General features: G+C 40.7%; 2 protein-coding genes across 2 annotated transcripts in view; one reads left to right on the top strand and one right to left on the bottom strand.

The window, feature by feature from the left end:
- TEK (TEK receptor tyrosine kinase) overlaps window positions 1–2640 on the top strand; it is a 73565-nt gene extending 70925 nt beyond the window's left edge. The window contains exons 22-23 of the mRNA XM_090038813.1: window positions 1165–1264; window positions 1356–2640. Coding sequence (XP_089894939.1) covers window positions 1165–1264; window positions 1356–1430 — 175 coding nt within the window. The 3' untranslated portion in view covers window positions 1431–2640. The remainder of the gene's footprint in view (window positions 1–1164; window positions 1265–1355) is intronic.
- A 2445-nt stretch (window positions 2641–5085) lies between these two features.
- The window catches only part of LOC149868546 (RNA exonuclease 1 homolog), a 28318-nt gene continuing 17267 nt past the window's right edge, over window positions 5086–16136 (bottom strand). The window contains exons 10-15 of the mRNA XM_090038814.1: window positions 15558–15631; window positions 14994–15104; window positions 13934–14049; window positions 12428–12566; window positions 11540–11660; window positions 5086–6108 (exon numbers count right to left, since the gene is read on the bottom strand). Coding sequence (XP_089894940.1) covers window positions 6017–6108; window positions 11540–11660; window positions 12428–12566; window positions 13934–14049; window positions 14994–15104; window positions 15558–15631 — 653 coding nt within the window. The 3' untranslated portion in view covers window positions 5086–6016. The remainder of the gene's footprint in view (window positions 6109–11539; window positions 11661–12427; window positions 12567–13933; window positions 14050–14993; window positions 15105–15557; window positions 15632–16136) is intronic.

Raw genomic sequence — 16136 nt, forward strand, 5'->3', positions numbered from 1 at the left:
TGGTGGGGTCCAAACTCGGGGGGGCATGTGCCCCACCCCCGTGCCCCCCTCTATGCATTGCCTATGATGCCTACAGATGTTTAGGCACCCTAACTCATGGTGCTTCATATAAAGCACCATAAGTTAGAGCTTGCCCCCACCCCCCCCACAACCAAACAGGTGTTGCCTGTTGGGTCAGGGGGAGATTGAGCCTGCCTGCACTGGCCCTGGCCAACAGGTGTGGGTGCTCCTTGGAGGCTGCCAAATTGGAGGTGGGGAGGGTGGGATGGAGCCCAGTTGCCTCATGCCCCCCCCCACACTATGACAGCTTGAGTGGATATTGAGGGGGGAGCCAGCCCAGGCCTATGAGGCAAGAGCTGTTCCAACCTGGCTCAACATGCTGTGGTCCTAGGCACATGTGCTAACAGTGCAGGTGAGGGCAATAAACTCCAGAGTGTTTATTGCTTCATATTATTATGCATGTGAAGACAATGGTAACTACTGAGGCCTTTTTCATATCATAAGTACAGATGATTGGAAAATTGTAGTGACACTTCCCCACCGCCTCCATTTTGCAAAGAACTTAAGTTTTCCAAAACAGATTCCATTTCAGATAGAGATCAGCCATTTGAAATTTAAGCCCAAATAGAAAAGTTCCTGAAAGTTGACTGAGTAAAATAAGGAAAGCTTTAATTTAAAAGGGTCTATAGCAGAAATGAGTAATGCTGGTGCCCAGTGTAATTGTTACCACAGTGACTGAAGAGATCAGTGGAACAGATATATGCCACACAACCAATCGAACCTAACAGAAGTCTTGGGTGTAGAGCTTCTGCAGTAACCGTTATGTCATTTTCCTCCTGGCCTCTGGTACAGAGGACACATTCTACATGGGGCCAGGAAGTTCCCACACTCTCCTGATCTTTGGATCTTAGTTGCTTTTTTTTGTGTATAAAGGTCTTGTATTTGGCTACTTCTCTTTCACTTCAAAACTGAGCTTTAATTTCCATGTTAGGTATTTGGGGGGTCAGCATTTCAAAGAAGCCTAAAGGACTTAAAAGCCTTAGTTTACTTTGGAAATCCCAGCCTGCAACTATACGATATTTATTCTATTTTTAAGCTAAAACCCTCATTCACTGTTCTGAGAGAGAGCTTCCAAGTCATAATGGGTTTGCACCTGACTTTTAGGTATGACCTAATGAGACAATGTTGGCGGGAGAAAACATACGAAAGGCCATCCTTCGCTCAGATATTGGTGTCCCTGAACAGGATGTTAGAAGAACGAAAGGTAATAATGTACCACTGGATAATTTCTCTACAGCTTGAGGAACTTAAGAAACATGCATTCCATTCTACCTTAACCTCTCTTATTGTTTCAGACCTATGTGAATACAACCCTGTATGAGAAGTTTACCTATGCAGGCATCGATTGCTCTGCTGAAGAAGCTGCATAAGACAGAAAATCTTCATGTAATGATTATCTATTAAACAAAATTCAAAACCAACAGGAGTCTAGAATTATGATGTGCCATGTAGAATTGTGTATAGCTCTCTCTGTATAATACCTGTAGTTGTTTAACTACAGATACCAATGTGCATATCTTCCAGGCAATTCAGCCTCCATAGACTGTAGGAGTGTATATACTATTTGACTAGAAATGAACTCGAGTAATGAACTCTGATGTTTCCTCCACAACGGTTTTTTGGGAAATGTGATCAATTCTGTATGTTGCTCGTTGGCCACAATTATTGTAATGCATTGTGCATTGCCTCCTAATTTTTTTATATGTGCCAAGTTAATAATAAGAATTTCGGTATCTCATAACAAGTGTTATCCAAACTGTATTGTGCTTCAAACAGAAATGCTTTATGTTTGGTACCAGTGATAAAACAGTTGCTTGCCTACACAGAACAGCTCTTATCAGTAGCAATTTCTGAAGATAATTAGTTATTATAACTGCTCTTTGAAACCGGCAGTAAAAGTGAGCTATGAAAATAATTTGTTACTACAATTTTTGGACTAACTGATGCCTGTGAAAAGAACGTAAATGCTGTTTGTTCTTTTGTTAAGTTTAACAGTCAATTTCTGTATTAAAATATCAGTGTTTGTTTAACTTGAAAGTATATATATTAAAGAGTATGTTGCTATTTTGGGAAGAAAGATGGCATTTATGGAGATTCATAAACATGTTAAACAGTGCAGAACACATTTGTCTGGATAGAAAACTTCTTCATTTTCCATTTGAGTTTAATAATGTAATGTATAGGTATAGATTACTTTTTGATTATAAACAGGTAAGGTTTACTTACTTGCTTGTCCCTTCCCTGTCCTTTATGGGAAAGGATATAATTTGCTGTGTGGCTTTTAACACATACTATACGAACTTGTACCAGTTTTTCTTCAATGGTTTTATGTAAAGGTTTTCAAATCGAGACAATGATCAGCTAGTGTACGTAATGCTCAGGAAGGCAGGAATATTTTGCTCTTCAACAAAGCAACTTTGAGAGTTTGTGCTGACAACTGAATATACTAAATAGGCTCTCAAATAAATAGATGACTGACAGTAAAGAAAGAAAGAAAAGGCAAGCTACCGTATAGTGTCGGTGACAACATTGTTGTCAATAGTTGTACGAGAAATGTAAATGTCAATACTTTTAAGAATATGGGAGATAAACTATTGGTATTTACGTGACATGTATTTTTTGTACTGTACATAAAGGTCCTGCTAAGAGCAGCTCTTCATTGTGTTAGGGAGTTTACAGACAAATAGCAAGAGAAAGCTCTATCCCCAGGAGCTTACTAACTAACTGGAACATACAGACCAAGGGTTTGTAAGTCTGCACTGTAGTCAAAGCTATGACTACACCTCATGTAGAGTGGAGGCATAAAGATGAGAGTAACAAACTTACAGTGGAAGCCTGCAGCAGATCTAGCAAAATGAGCCCAAATCTCCTGAGGCCAATAATAGTACTATACAGAAAAGACCATTACCATGACCTGATCAACAGACCAGTGACAGAGCACATGGATAGCAATGGGAAGTCCCTCAAAGTCACCTTTTGAGCTTGTGCACCAAAGAAGACAAGACTGAGATGTCTATGGAGCCAGGAGGAGTTCCCAGAAGCAAGTCCAGGGTGGGACGACATATTCATGGGGGCCTGGTACCTACAGCACCTGCTGGCATGTTCCTTTTTTTCCCTTTAAGCAAAGTCTGTTGACTTTTAAAATGCCAGCTATGCTAGCCTATTTCCCTTAAATGTGACAATATGGCCTTTGTTGCCTCTTAGGCTTAGATGGCCATTGACTCCCCACACCTCTGGTCTACCCTTTCCAGATGGAGTGGCCTGAGGGGAAGCAAGGGCATGTGACTGGAGAAGCAGCAGCAAATCCAATGACCTCCTGCCATGAAAATGACTCAAACCCTTTGCTCCCAAGTACACAACTAGGCCACCAGATTACAAGGGCATACCCAGCCAGTTCAAGCAATACTGCTAGGCCTGGAAGTCAGGAGGCCAGAAACAGAGCAACAGCAAATAGCCCAGACTGTGGTCTAGTGGTCTGGCCCTTCATCTCACAGCTCCATGTCCAACAGTCCATTTTTCTGCCTCAGTGCTGTTTTGCTAATGTCTATGTAAGGTAAAAGACACATTTTGCTACTGTTTCATATCTGGGTCTTCCCATGCTTACATAACAATGAACTTGTAGGGAGGATTTGAACTCAGTACTTTAGCATTCAAGGATCCACCAGGTTATCACCCACAGAGACTTTTCCACGCTCCTCTTGCTGCTCTGCTACCATGCAGGTAGGCACACTAGATATGCAGAAAAGAGACAGGCAGCAAAGGCCGTTACCTCCATGGCCCAGCAGGCAAGCTCTTGGCCTGAAAAGCAAGGTGCTGACTGCTGCCTTGAGGCTTTTGTTGTTGCTCGTGCCAATTGTCCAGAGGTCCCTTCCCGTTCTCCATTTCCACAATTCCCTGAAGGTGTAGCAGCTGCTAGTTTGTCTCTCTGTTGAACTGATTTACACAGAGGGCAACTTCAACAGTCAGGAACCCCTCTTGTATTCATAGCCTGCTGGCTACAATACCTGCTTCTAGCACAGGAACAGTGCATATTTAAACCTAAGTCCAATGCAAATGACTCCATATGCATTGAGCTATTGGCTATAATGCAAAGGGAAGATGGCCTTCATCCCCTCCTCCCTTAAAGTGAAAAGGCTTACCTGTGCTTAAAAGCTTATGTGCAGAAGGGTTGGGGAAGGAGGGGCAGGTTCCATGGTTGAGGATACCAAGCAGAGGAAGATGCCTCTCTCCAGCCCAGACTTGAGCATTTGATTACCTTTGGATCATGGGGTGGTGGGGACAGAAGACAGTGTTAGATCCCATCATGCAACTTGAGTCCCAGAGGAGTAACATAACTTTTGTTGCCCTGAGCAAACCTTTGGTGTGGAGGGAGGGGGGGACATGACAGGAGCAAGCACTCCTTTGTCACATCTGGAGCAGGCCTCAGCTCTATGCCCATAGGAACCAAGCTGAAGGAGCCCTATACCACCTAGCTCCAGGACACAGCAGGAACAACCCTGTGCCCTACAGTCCTAGAAGCTGAATTAGAGCAGCCCTGTGTTATCTGGCTGTAGCAGAGTCTGATCTAAACTGCAGATTGAAAGACACCCACTGCTTCCTACAGCCAGTGCCTATGGTCAGGCAGGGCAGGGCTTCTGCAGCTCAGCTCTTCAAGCCAGAGCAGGGCAGGGCAGGGCAGGGCTGCTCCAGGTACAACTAAGACTCTGGGGGAGGTAGGCATCATTCCAGCCTTCCTTTTAAGTTAACCCCGATGCCAATTCCCTCTCTAATTCCCCGCACCATTTACACTACTGCTGGGTTCCATGTACCCTATACTTATGCCTCTAACTGTACCCCCGTATGTACCCAACATGCCTAACTTAGGAGAATGCTTAGCACAAGTAGTCATATAGACGGAGAGAAAAATCACAACAGCTAAATACCACTGCAGAATATACTGCTGGCAGTGAATACTAGTTAAAAGTACATATTGTCCTGTAACATAGCATCATTACAAAGGATTGGCATGGTTATTGTCATCTTGGGTTTCCTTCTTTATTCTTTGACACCATGAACCTACTAGTGACAGCAAATCTAGCCTACTTTTTTCTTTACATAGTATACATTCAAATAAAAAATATTTTTCTCCCCCCTAAACTAAAGGAATAGACCATATGGACCCTGCACACAATAAACAAACACATTTTACTCTGTTGTTGTTGTTCCTAAAGGCAGCTGGCAAAATAAGGGGTTTCTTTTCCTTTGTTTTTTAAAACTCTTCTTAATTACAAAATTAACTTACAAAACATCTCAGCACCTTGTTAACTTTGCCTTGCAAACTAAACAAATATAAATCACTAGAGTACAACTACATCATACCACTTTAAATTACCTTTGGAAACAGCTTTGAGGTAAGTAATATCATAGAATTTCTCCCCTTTTTTCTGCTCTCCGTCTTTATTCCACCTCTAAGAGAATGTATGAGGGGAAGGGCACATAGAGTTAAAAGGAAACCTAGCCATCTGCTGCCCCGACAGCAATGGTATTCTGAGGTTAAGAGCAAGGTGACACAGCTTGTTTGAAGTAGTGTATGAAACTTTCAAAAATTGAACACACAGATATTACATAAATACTGCTTTTCAGTTTCTAACTTCTGACTGGTTTAGATCAGTGTAACAATTTCAGCATAGAACTGAACAAAAAAGATCTATCGGCTTCACTTTTGTAAGCAAAGCTTTAACATTCTTGTACAGAAGTACTTATAGATACAATGAGTAAGTTACACATGGGATATGAAGCATAATTACAGCATTTTGGTCTTGTAATATAAGTTTCAAATATGAACAAGTAACAGAAAGGAAGGGTGTCCTAGTATCATCTGTTGCCCGTTGCATGAGGGAGTGGGACCGGAAAGTTATGAAAGAGTCACTCTGTGTAGAAGTTACACATTTCTTCTGGTATTCTTGAAGTGAAGAGATCACCACTTTCTACCCTTATTATCTTCTTTTACTTTCCAAAGCATTAGTTCCATACAAGCAGCAGCATCTTCACTAGAATCATGACCACCAACTGATAAGAGAGAAAATCATATTTAAGGGAGAAAAACAATATTAGGACAGCAGTACTTCTCCGTTAGTGCCCATCATAAAAATCAGATAGGTTAGAGGAAGAAGTTAACTATTACACTTTAGAAAAGTTTAAACTGACCAAGCCCAGCAACTTACGGCATGGTAAAAGTAACAAAACCGTTACTGCATTCACCGTAACTGGAATATCTAGGAATATACTAACATTGCATTTAACCCTAACTGAGAGTTTATAAATATATCTGTTGGTAAAGACCAACCACCAAAAAAAAAAAAAAAAAAAAAAAGGGGGGGGGGGGAGGACAAGTTGAGGAAATTAAGTACTAATATAAGAGAGTCATACTCTGAAAATAAGCCTTGATTTTTATTTTTTCTGGCAAACTTCTTAATATGTTTACACAACCAGTTTATGATGTCATTTTTCTTATAGACATTCATCAAATTTTTAAAAAAAGAAGCAAAATCAAGTGGCATGTGGCCATTTTGGAATTAGAAAATTCACCAAAGAAGTTTGCATAAAAACAGTTGGTCAACTGTGGCAATTGCATGAGGGAAGCCAGACTTTTGAAGCAGTATTAGGCTGAGATTTATTTTTTTATATTCATTCGAAGAGAAGAATTCTACACAGGTGCCTGTGTATTTTAGTTTCGACTTCTACACAGGTATATTCATTCTAGACAGCATTTAGCAGAACAATTTATTAAAAAGGCACCCTGCAATCATTCCCCCCGCCCCAGATGTAAACACAACTGATGAATTCCTGACAGTTAAAATTCATTTGTTCCACCCCTGCTCTCAGAGCTACTTGTGTTGAGTTATGCAACTCCATTGTAAAGTAAGATTCAGCTATGAAAGAGGAATAGGGATTTCACTGCTTTTTATAGTGCACTTAGTTATCCCCCCATTCCATGTAGAGAAAAAGAAAATCTGTAACCACAGTTCTTCTAGATGCATCATCAGCCAGCCAGACAGACTCCCTCCTGAGAGTATGCTTAGGTTCCAAGTCTTTGGTTTAAAAAAAAACAAAAAAAACAAACAAAAAACCAAACCTCAGGCTTTCACAATATTCAGAAGCTGCTTTCATAGCAGTTTTCCATCTTCCAACACCAAAAGATAGTGGTTGTGCATACATGTTGCTCTTCAGTTTTTCCTTAACTGCAAAACCTCTAGAACTTAAGACTGAGAAAGATAAGGGAGAGGGCATAGTTCAAGTATGCATGGGGATAACAAATCTCACTTGTGGGTAAACCTACACCTCCAGGAGGTAGGTCTTAGCATGCGACTGGTGCCTCCTGGGTCTGGAGGGGGCACCTGGGGTCCCCCTGCAGCTGGTCACTGAGCTGAGCGGTGCAGGGCCCACCCCCCTGCTCCTTGGTGGACCCGGAAGTGCTGCCAAGCACATGGGGAGCCCCCCTGCATTCCTATGGGATGCTCCATCTGCCACAGCATGGCAGCATTCATGAGCCATGCCTGGTACCTTGAGGTACATAGAAAAAATATTTAAAGTTGTGTCTATGTCTGAATCAGCATCAAACCTTAATATCTGGATTCAGCTGAAATGCATCAGGGAGAGTGATCTGAATTGCTGTCCCCGATTGGGGTCAAATCTGAATTCAATATGGCCTGTTTCGCACACTCCTGTTGTACGCCTGTGCAAACATTTATCCATCCAAACCTACGTTAGCCAGCACTTGAACTGTCATTCTGTTCCTCCAACAGGAAGAATGTTCCTATACAGTGGGTTGGGGTGGATACCCGAGACATGTTTAGACACTTATGTGGTCAGGGTCTGTTTCAGAAAATGTTAAGGTATGTGAAAGCAAAGCATTAGCCTGGGAAGTGAAGAGGAAAATTTTTGGCATAAAATAATAGCTTCCAAAAAAATTAACACAAAATACTGGGCACATTTAGAACACAGTGCCATCTGATATACCATAAACAGAACCACAGCTACAGAGAAGACAGGATACAAAAAAAGAGGTTATTAGCATGTAAGAATGTGATCTAGCTTCCTTTTGCATAGAACTGGTTCAATTCACTGAAGCCAGTGACAAAATTTCTACCCACTTAAATGAAAACAGAACAAGATCTTGGGGAAGCAAGATTATTCCCCATAATATACAGTATTAATTGGAGCCAGGTAAGGTAAAATACAGGGCATTAGTAACTGTACGAGTCCCAATGACTTCCAAAGAGAGAAGATGCATCTTGGATGATGAACCAAAATATTAGGGGTCTTTCATAGCTCCTCCACATCACATGTAAAAGCATCTTTATTTCAACAGTCTTCATCACTGGGCAGACATTACAGTAGTATTTGAACTTCACAACCTCCTTCCACAGATACTATGTGCAGGGGCCAAGAGTCTCATGAAGATGACCCATTTGTTATTTTTTCCAGTGCAACAGTGGTCTGCTTCATACTTATGACTGGAAGGTATATCAGGCACTCGACTAATAAAAACAACCTTGGCAATTACAAGCAGTGTTACAGGCAGCAGAAACTCCCAACTAATCCCTTTCCAGCAAATAGATGTCCTAGAAAGAAATGCTTACTGACAAAAAAAGTTCGCTTGAAACTGATACCAAAGTTCAGCGTTCTTATTCACCTCCACATATGTATACAAGATTTTAAAAGAATGTTCTCTCTCTACTCGAGAAGAGTCAGAGAAGCCAGGAAATTCTCCTTCCCATTCTTTTTATTTTAAAAAAAGGTCTAGTAAGGAATGAGTTGAGACAGACAAAATGATCAGAACTAATTTAAACTTTGTGCAATAAGAATGAATACTTGTTTATAGTCTTAAAAACAAAAAAACAACAAAAAAACCTGTAGTAAAAGCATCAGCTGCTCATCTTGCAAGAGTTACATTACTAAAAAGTTTAAATAGGTGTTTTATTTTAATTACTTTGATAAAAATGTTACTCTGGAATAGCTAAGAAATAGTTATCCCAGCAGAAAAAACCCACAACCCTGTGTAGAGCAGAACTAAGAGCAGCTAGACAAGGAAATGAAAGTACACTGGGGGGGGGAGGGGGGGGGGGAAAAGAGTTGTAAGCCACGATAAGACTTGTTCAAGTTGCATATTAATTAATGCCACTTTGAATGTTGCCAGCCATCACTATTTCTAAAAAATAAAAGCATTTAGTTTGACTCTACCAAAATGTCCCTTTTGTCAGAATAGTAATAGAACTTTTGATACTGAATATCAAGCTATACACAAATTCTTCCAAAGTAGTGAAATTTATGTCCATATCTTTTTTTCCTGCACAACATAGCAGTTTCTTGTTCACATGTATGATAAACCTCAGTGCTTAGGTTAGGTATACACTTTTGAACCCCATGAAAAGTGATATGCTCACAAAGTCTATTCTAAAAATGCAAGTTGTCTGCAAGATTCATTAAGACTTCATTGCAGAATCATAAAAAAAAAAAAAAAAAAAAAAAAAAGTTAAGGGGGGGGGGCAGGAGTAGGGGAAGTAAGCCCTTACTATTAGACTCCAGGGCTCCTACTACCTCAGCACAAGCTCTGTGAACACATAGCAGCCTTGGCACTAACAGTGGGGGCTGCCATTCTGATACCCTTCTAAAATCAGCACCCAGGGTTCGTGCCCTCTTTCCCCTCTCCTCCTACCAAGTTACATTTTTCCTTGCTTATTTCTGAAGCTGCAAAATTTTCATGAATTCAATTCTAACCATTTTGACTTTTGCTGGCAGTTTAAATGGCAGGGACTGTAAGTCAGCAGGTAGTCTCTGTAGAAGCAAGTAAAGCAGAGCTTTAAACCTCTAGAACAGGGCTGTCCAACTTCAGAGTAGCCAGGGGCTGCTCAGGCTCCTTGGGACCCCTCCAGTATACAGTACCCCTCCCCCCTCCCGCCCAATCATGTGAACCTCTCCCTGCCTCTAGCAGCACAAGGTCTCCTTCCCCCTCCCACTGCTGCCCCCACTGCCACCAAGCAAGCTCCAAGCCAAAACCTCTGGCTAGCACTGGCAGTGAACTTGCTGAGCCAGTCATGTTGCTTTGCCACAGGCACCCCAGCTGCCACAATAGTCAAAACAAATCTTCCACGTAATATAGATTAAGCTTGTATCTAGTTCTACTTAAGATCTTTTTACCCTCTTAAATCCCTCCCAGCATCCTCTTTTTTTAAACGAAAAACAAAAGACTGCCAAACAACAGGGGTGTTCAGTCCCCAGTGCCATGTCATCTGGCACACAGGGCTTCTCATGGCTCCAAAACTGGGCAGAGGCAGCACAAGATCCCTATAGCTTGATCCTTGCTTGTGTGACTGGGTGAGGGAAGTGCAGGGTTCCCAGAGCCTGATCCAGCCCAGACTGGCCCCATACCCCTTAGATGGGCTATAGGGTCAGAAGGTTGAGCACCCTACCATAGCAAACAATCCAAGGTTGTTACAATGGGTGCATCTACATGGTGATGTAGCATCTCAGATGTGCCCAATGCAATGTAGGCATGTGGCATACTGCTATGCAAGCTAGCCTGGGGAACTGGAAGCAGTCTGTGGTAAAAAACACAAGTCTGCATAAAGCTGTTTTACTTCTCTGAAACAAACAAACAATCTGGTTGGAGTGCTGCAAAATATTATAACATTATTGCTTACAGGCATCTACACATTGGAGACAAATTATATGAAATTAAATTCTAAAAAATGTACTTTAAACCTGAACCCTGGAAAAGGAAAAATACTAACTATTGGATTAGAAGCAACCATCTCAAGTAATACTATGTATTAACAAAATGACTAAAGCCTAGGCATGGAACCTGCGTGTTTTTGTTTGTTTGTTTGAAGTTAAATCCATTTTGAGATATGGGAACAAGTGTTCCAATATTTGGCGGGGGGCGTTTTTAAGAAAAACATGCAGCTAGTTTAAGACGCTGATAAGAGTACTCAGATCTGTAGTCTCTTTAGGCATTCCTACAAATGGAAATAGTTAACAACTTTAAGAGCGACAACTTCACCCTAAATCAGTGGTTCTCAGCCAGAATGTTAGGCATCCTGGGGTGCCACCGAATCCTTTGGAGAATGCAGGAAGGAGAAGATGAGCAAAGTGGATAACACCAGCATAAGACTGTCACTGCCTGAAGGATTTCCTAACCTCTCTGCTCAGAACACCTGGAAAGAGATAAAGGACCATAATATATAAAATAGGTTTTTGAAACTGGATGCCACTCAATTCACAGAAATTATGGAGGGGCGTCTCAAGTCCAAAAAGGCTGAGAACCACTGCCCCACATCTTCATTTTCAGCATTCTGTCCTTACTATGAAAGACACAGCAGAGAGGCAGAAGTACCCATGACAAGTGACAAGCTTTTAAAGGGCAACTGTATTACTCGATTTATTTAGTTCTTTCCCTTCATTATGCATACAACTTACATAAAAACTCAAAGGCTCTTACCATCATCTTGAATAATTCTTCTGAGATAATCAGCCGTTAGATTTTTAAGTGCTCTTTTATGAGGCAAACCTAGCCGATGAGGAAACACTATTGACGTGTCCACAACAGTGTTATGGAATAGCTAAAAAACGAGAAAAAAGCAAAAAAAACCCCTTGCATTGGCTTGCAAACAGTATGTTTTCAAGCTTACAGTGTTTCATACGTTTCTTTCACTATTCAAATGCTTATGGAATAGCAAAGGTTCCTACATTGCTAACATTGGATCTATAGTGTGATAACTTCCCCATTCTATAATAGTGGACAGATGATGCACTTGTCCTGGGATAAAATGGCTCATCCTGGGACAAATGCAACTGTTCAGGGACCCATAAATAAAAGATAAATGAGAAATCCAAAACAAGGTACATGGGATAAGCAGCACAAGCAGTTTATCAGAGGACATTGCAAAGTGTGCCTGACTGGTTATTCCAGGATTACATCTTTGAATCAGTGGCAGAAAAGCAGCAGTGCATTAAATACATCACCCTAACTAGGCTGTAGTGAGTATGTACTCACCCATTCCAGGACATTTCTGTCCCAGGAGAAACAGGCATAACTTATCCAGGGACAAATGCAATGTCTGCTCCTATCTTATATTAAAATGATTAAATGGCTTTAAATAGTCATGCTATATTTTATTATACATTTTAAAATGTATAATATGGGCAGTTTAATCTGAAAAAGTGGAGGTACACTTCTTTTTGGCTGATTTTTAACTGGGCTATAGTATACACTGTAATAAAATTAAGTTTTCTTCTTAAAAACACTTAAGATAGAAGTTAGGAATAGAACAAGTTTCCAACAACCTTAGAGAATTTGCTTCACAGAACTGATCCCTGTGTGTCTTACCTTAACAGCAAATAAATCACTTTCCAAGCTGTGACCAATTAAAATAGTAGCTGCACTGAACAAGTTTAACAAGATGGCCTGTACATCCCGAATAGTTGTTGTAGTGTTCTTCAGATCTTCTTCTGTGACTCCAGAAAATCTCAGATTAAAACACAAACAAGCAAATCTCAATAGAGAGAGAAAATGTACAACATATCCAATTCAAAAGCATGTGAACAGCTAAGATTATTAAAAAAGTCAGGTTTGGAAGCAGTGTACATTCATTTCAGACATACAAGTGGATTTTTTTCTTTCCCTTTCTTCAGGGATGAGTTCCACAGAAGAGGCATAACTAATCAGGGGCTGTACCCTAACCAGCAGCAAGGGTTGGGCTGGCTGCAGCTGTGGCTGCCCTTCTTGGACCCCCAAATGGGCATCTGGGGCTGCTGCCTTGGTCATCCACCCTTCATTATGTTATCATGCCACAGTAAGATGTAGAGACCTGGGTTTCAGATCACCTATTGAGGACAGCTGACTCTAGCTGGTTCTCATGAGCCCAAGACTGATCGACTAAGGAAATGAGCACATAAGCACTGTGACAGAAAGATGTCAGAAGAGTCAAATTCTGAGCCACTTCCTTTTCTCTATGGTGAAGCAGCAGCTAAAAAAACCTAAAGGCCTTGAAACTTATGCCCTGCCCAAACACTTACTGCTTCCTCAGCGAAAAGAGTAACCAAGAATGAGTTGCATGAAGTGGGAGAGCATGAAAGCCAAATTATTTGTATCTAGAGTATATACCTCTTGCCCAAGTGATAGCTACAGTGGCTATTAGTACAGGCATCTTATCAAGAATTCTGTACATTCTGAAATACTGCATACAGTTCAACAAGAATGATGTCCAAAATGGCACTATACAAATCAGTATCTATAATTTAAGTAAGAGATAGGTGTGAAAGAGCAACTCACCCATTTGGGACATCTATAGATGAGGTTTTACCAACTTAACAGCTTAGCCTTTTTTTCTGCATTGAAATACCCCTCCAATGGCCAGGAAAAAAACCCTCTTGGAAGTATAAAAATAGAAGACTGCTGAAGTGATGTTGTAACTATGATTGTCTGAGAAATTCAAGCAGTAGGAATTTGTCAATGGTCTCTCTCAGACCAGCTACATAGTTGGGATAAACTGAGAGACCCAAGGAAGAGTATTGTGATATCCAGAAACTTGCCTAAAATATCCCAACCAATAAAGAGAGAAAAATCGGTCACAAGAATTCTTGCCTTTCAAGACAGAAGATACCTTCTTAAGCTATAAAGCTCTTAACATCATGGTGCATCTTTTTGATCTGTATTCCTATAGTGCCTGGGAATAATGTGGTGGCATGACTGGGACTCTTCAGCATCATATAGATACACATTAATGTAGAAGACGGTCTCAAAAAAAGTTCATTCAACTATAGTCAGTCTTAAATCATAAAAACTGCACAACTTTTAAAAAAAGAATAATGATATTTTCAAATGTATGGATACCTTGTGTTGTAGTCTATGATGTCATTATCAGGTTTAACAAATGTATTATAGGCAACCTCTAGGTTGGGATCAACAACCGTCACTCTAGTAAGCTCCAGGCCTTGTGTTGTGTAACACTAAGAAAAACAAATACCGCAAGTGGTAAAGAAAGATTCAACATTACTGTTTCTTGATCTTTTTATATGGATTGCTGGCATGAAGGACCACATAGGCACAACAGGTCCAAGTGGTTTGAGTTTTAGTGGCTCCTGAAAGAGTACCATGACAGGGGGCAATGAAGGATGCTCTAAAATCAGTAGTGTTCAACTTGTGGTCCATGGACCCCTGGAAGTCTGCAAACTATATCTAAGGGGTCCCCAAAACTTGACTATTATCAGTCAAAAGTATGCGACTTCCCAGACTTACCATTCAAAGGGGTCTGTGCTTCTACTCAGTTTTTTAGTGGCCCATAAATAAAAGGTTGAAAACCATTGCTCTAAATATTCAACTTGAGTTATTCCTGTACACTATAGTAAAAGTTATTAAAAATAAAAGCAAAATAGGCTTAAGTCTCTGTACAAAAGCTCCGTTTTTGCCTCCTTTACGGGTGGGAGGTGGGAAGAGAGACAAATTGACAGCATATGACTTTAGCAAATCAGGCAGTATGCTTCCCTCTGTAGGAGCCTATAGTAGTAGCTATTCCTCAGTTCGAATATAGTGGAACAAAGGCTATTGATCATACTGTCCGTCCTTTGACCATTATATTTAGTAGCAAGTATACTCCAGACCAGAGCCGATTTTCTCCATCAAAGGAAAAAAAAAAGCAAACTAATAAAGTTCACTATTACTACTACTTTTTTTTATTATAATTAAAGGGTCTGATGTTGTAAAAGCAGGTAACTTTTAGGTAGCAACCCTCGGTTTACTGTGTTCTGTAGGAGAGAATACAAGCCAACTCTTAGCGTAAATATCTTGGTGGTAGAATGGGTTTTCACAATTTTCTCAGCAGTCAATTTACAGTATTTCCTATGAACCTACACCCATCTTGAAATTAAGTTCAAAATACGAAAGTTAACCATACCATTTCACAGTCCAGTGCATACACCCCATGGTTCCCATCAGGTGGAGGTGGTTTGATAAAGGTCTTCATAAAGCCTTCTAGGTTTTCCTTTCGCCCATCATGGACATGGAGCTGTAAAATTCCCAGTAGCATTAAAAATTGAATATTATAGTATTGTATCCAAATGGCTGGGTGCTTCAGTAAAAAAACAAACAAACAAACAAACAAAAAAAACCAAACAAACAAAAAAAATAAAAGAGCCTACCAAAAACAACTTTAGTGAACAAAACATAGGAAGACTATTTATTAAGTATTGTCCATGCAACCTACCACATCCAGTATAAAAACAGGAGGTTCTATAGAAGAATATTATTTGACAAAGTCATTTTCCAAAAATGTATTAAAATAACTAAATCCATATAACAACTTCCAACTATTTTCATGAAAGCAACAGTCATTGTCACAGGGTTGTTATATGATCATTACTAGAAAGTTAGGCAAGGCCTTGAGACACTGCATGTTAAAGTATGATCCAATACCGTAAACTGCAAAACCATGAGAGGCCCCATCACAAAACGTTCCTACCTTTGCAACTTGGCATCCAGGAGACCCCACCACTCCTTCACAACAACTGTAGCGGGATTCCATGCCACCAGGAACTGCCATGCAAGAATTAAAATATTAACATATTCTATTCTACCAGTCACTAGAAAGTTTTAATGCTTGTAATTAACTTTAAATGGAAGTAAAAAGCTGCAAGCTAAAACATTTCTAACAATGTTGACTTCCTGGCTAGGGACAGATATTAACAAAACCTTAGCCTGAATAGATTCAATCTTTGCAGGTTACTCTAACCTGACTAAGCTGAACTGATTTGAAACTGGACAGACATTCTCTCCAAATTGAGGAAATGCAGGCACATGCCTGCAGTGGCTCAGGCTAGAAGCTGGGGGGCATGACAGCAGCCCTCCCTTTCCTTCAGCAGGGAAGTGAGCTGGGGGGGAGGGGTTGGCCAGGCCCTGGCAGGACTCTCCAGTTAGTGAGGTCTGCCTGCACAGTTCCAAGCTTTTCTCCACTGGCTGCTCAAGGGGTGGGATGTTGTCAGCCCCCAGCTAGCACTCTGAGGCAAGGGGGTGAGGGGGAAGATGTACAGTGCATGCATCT

Source organism: Crocodylus siamensis, chromosome 3 (assembly GCF_052110815.1).
Source record: "Crocodylus siamensis isolate JL-2025a chromosome 3, ASM5211081v1, whole genome shotgun sequence".
In the NCBI taxonomy this organism is placed as follows: Eukaryota; Metazoa; Chordata; order Crocodylia; family Crocodylidae; genus Crocodylus; species Crocodylus siamensis.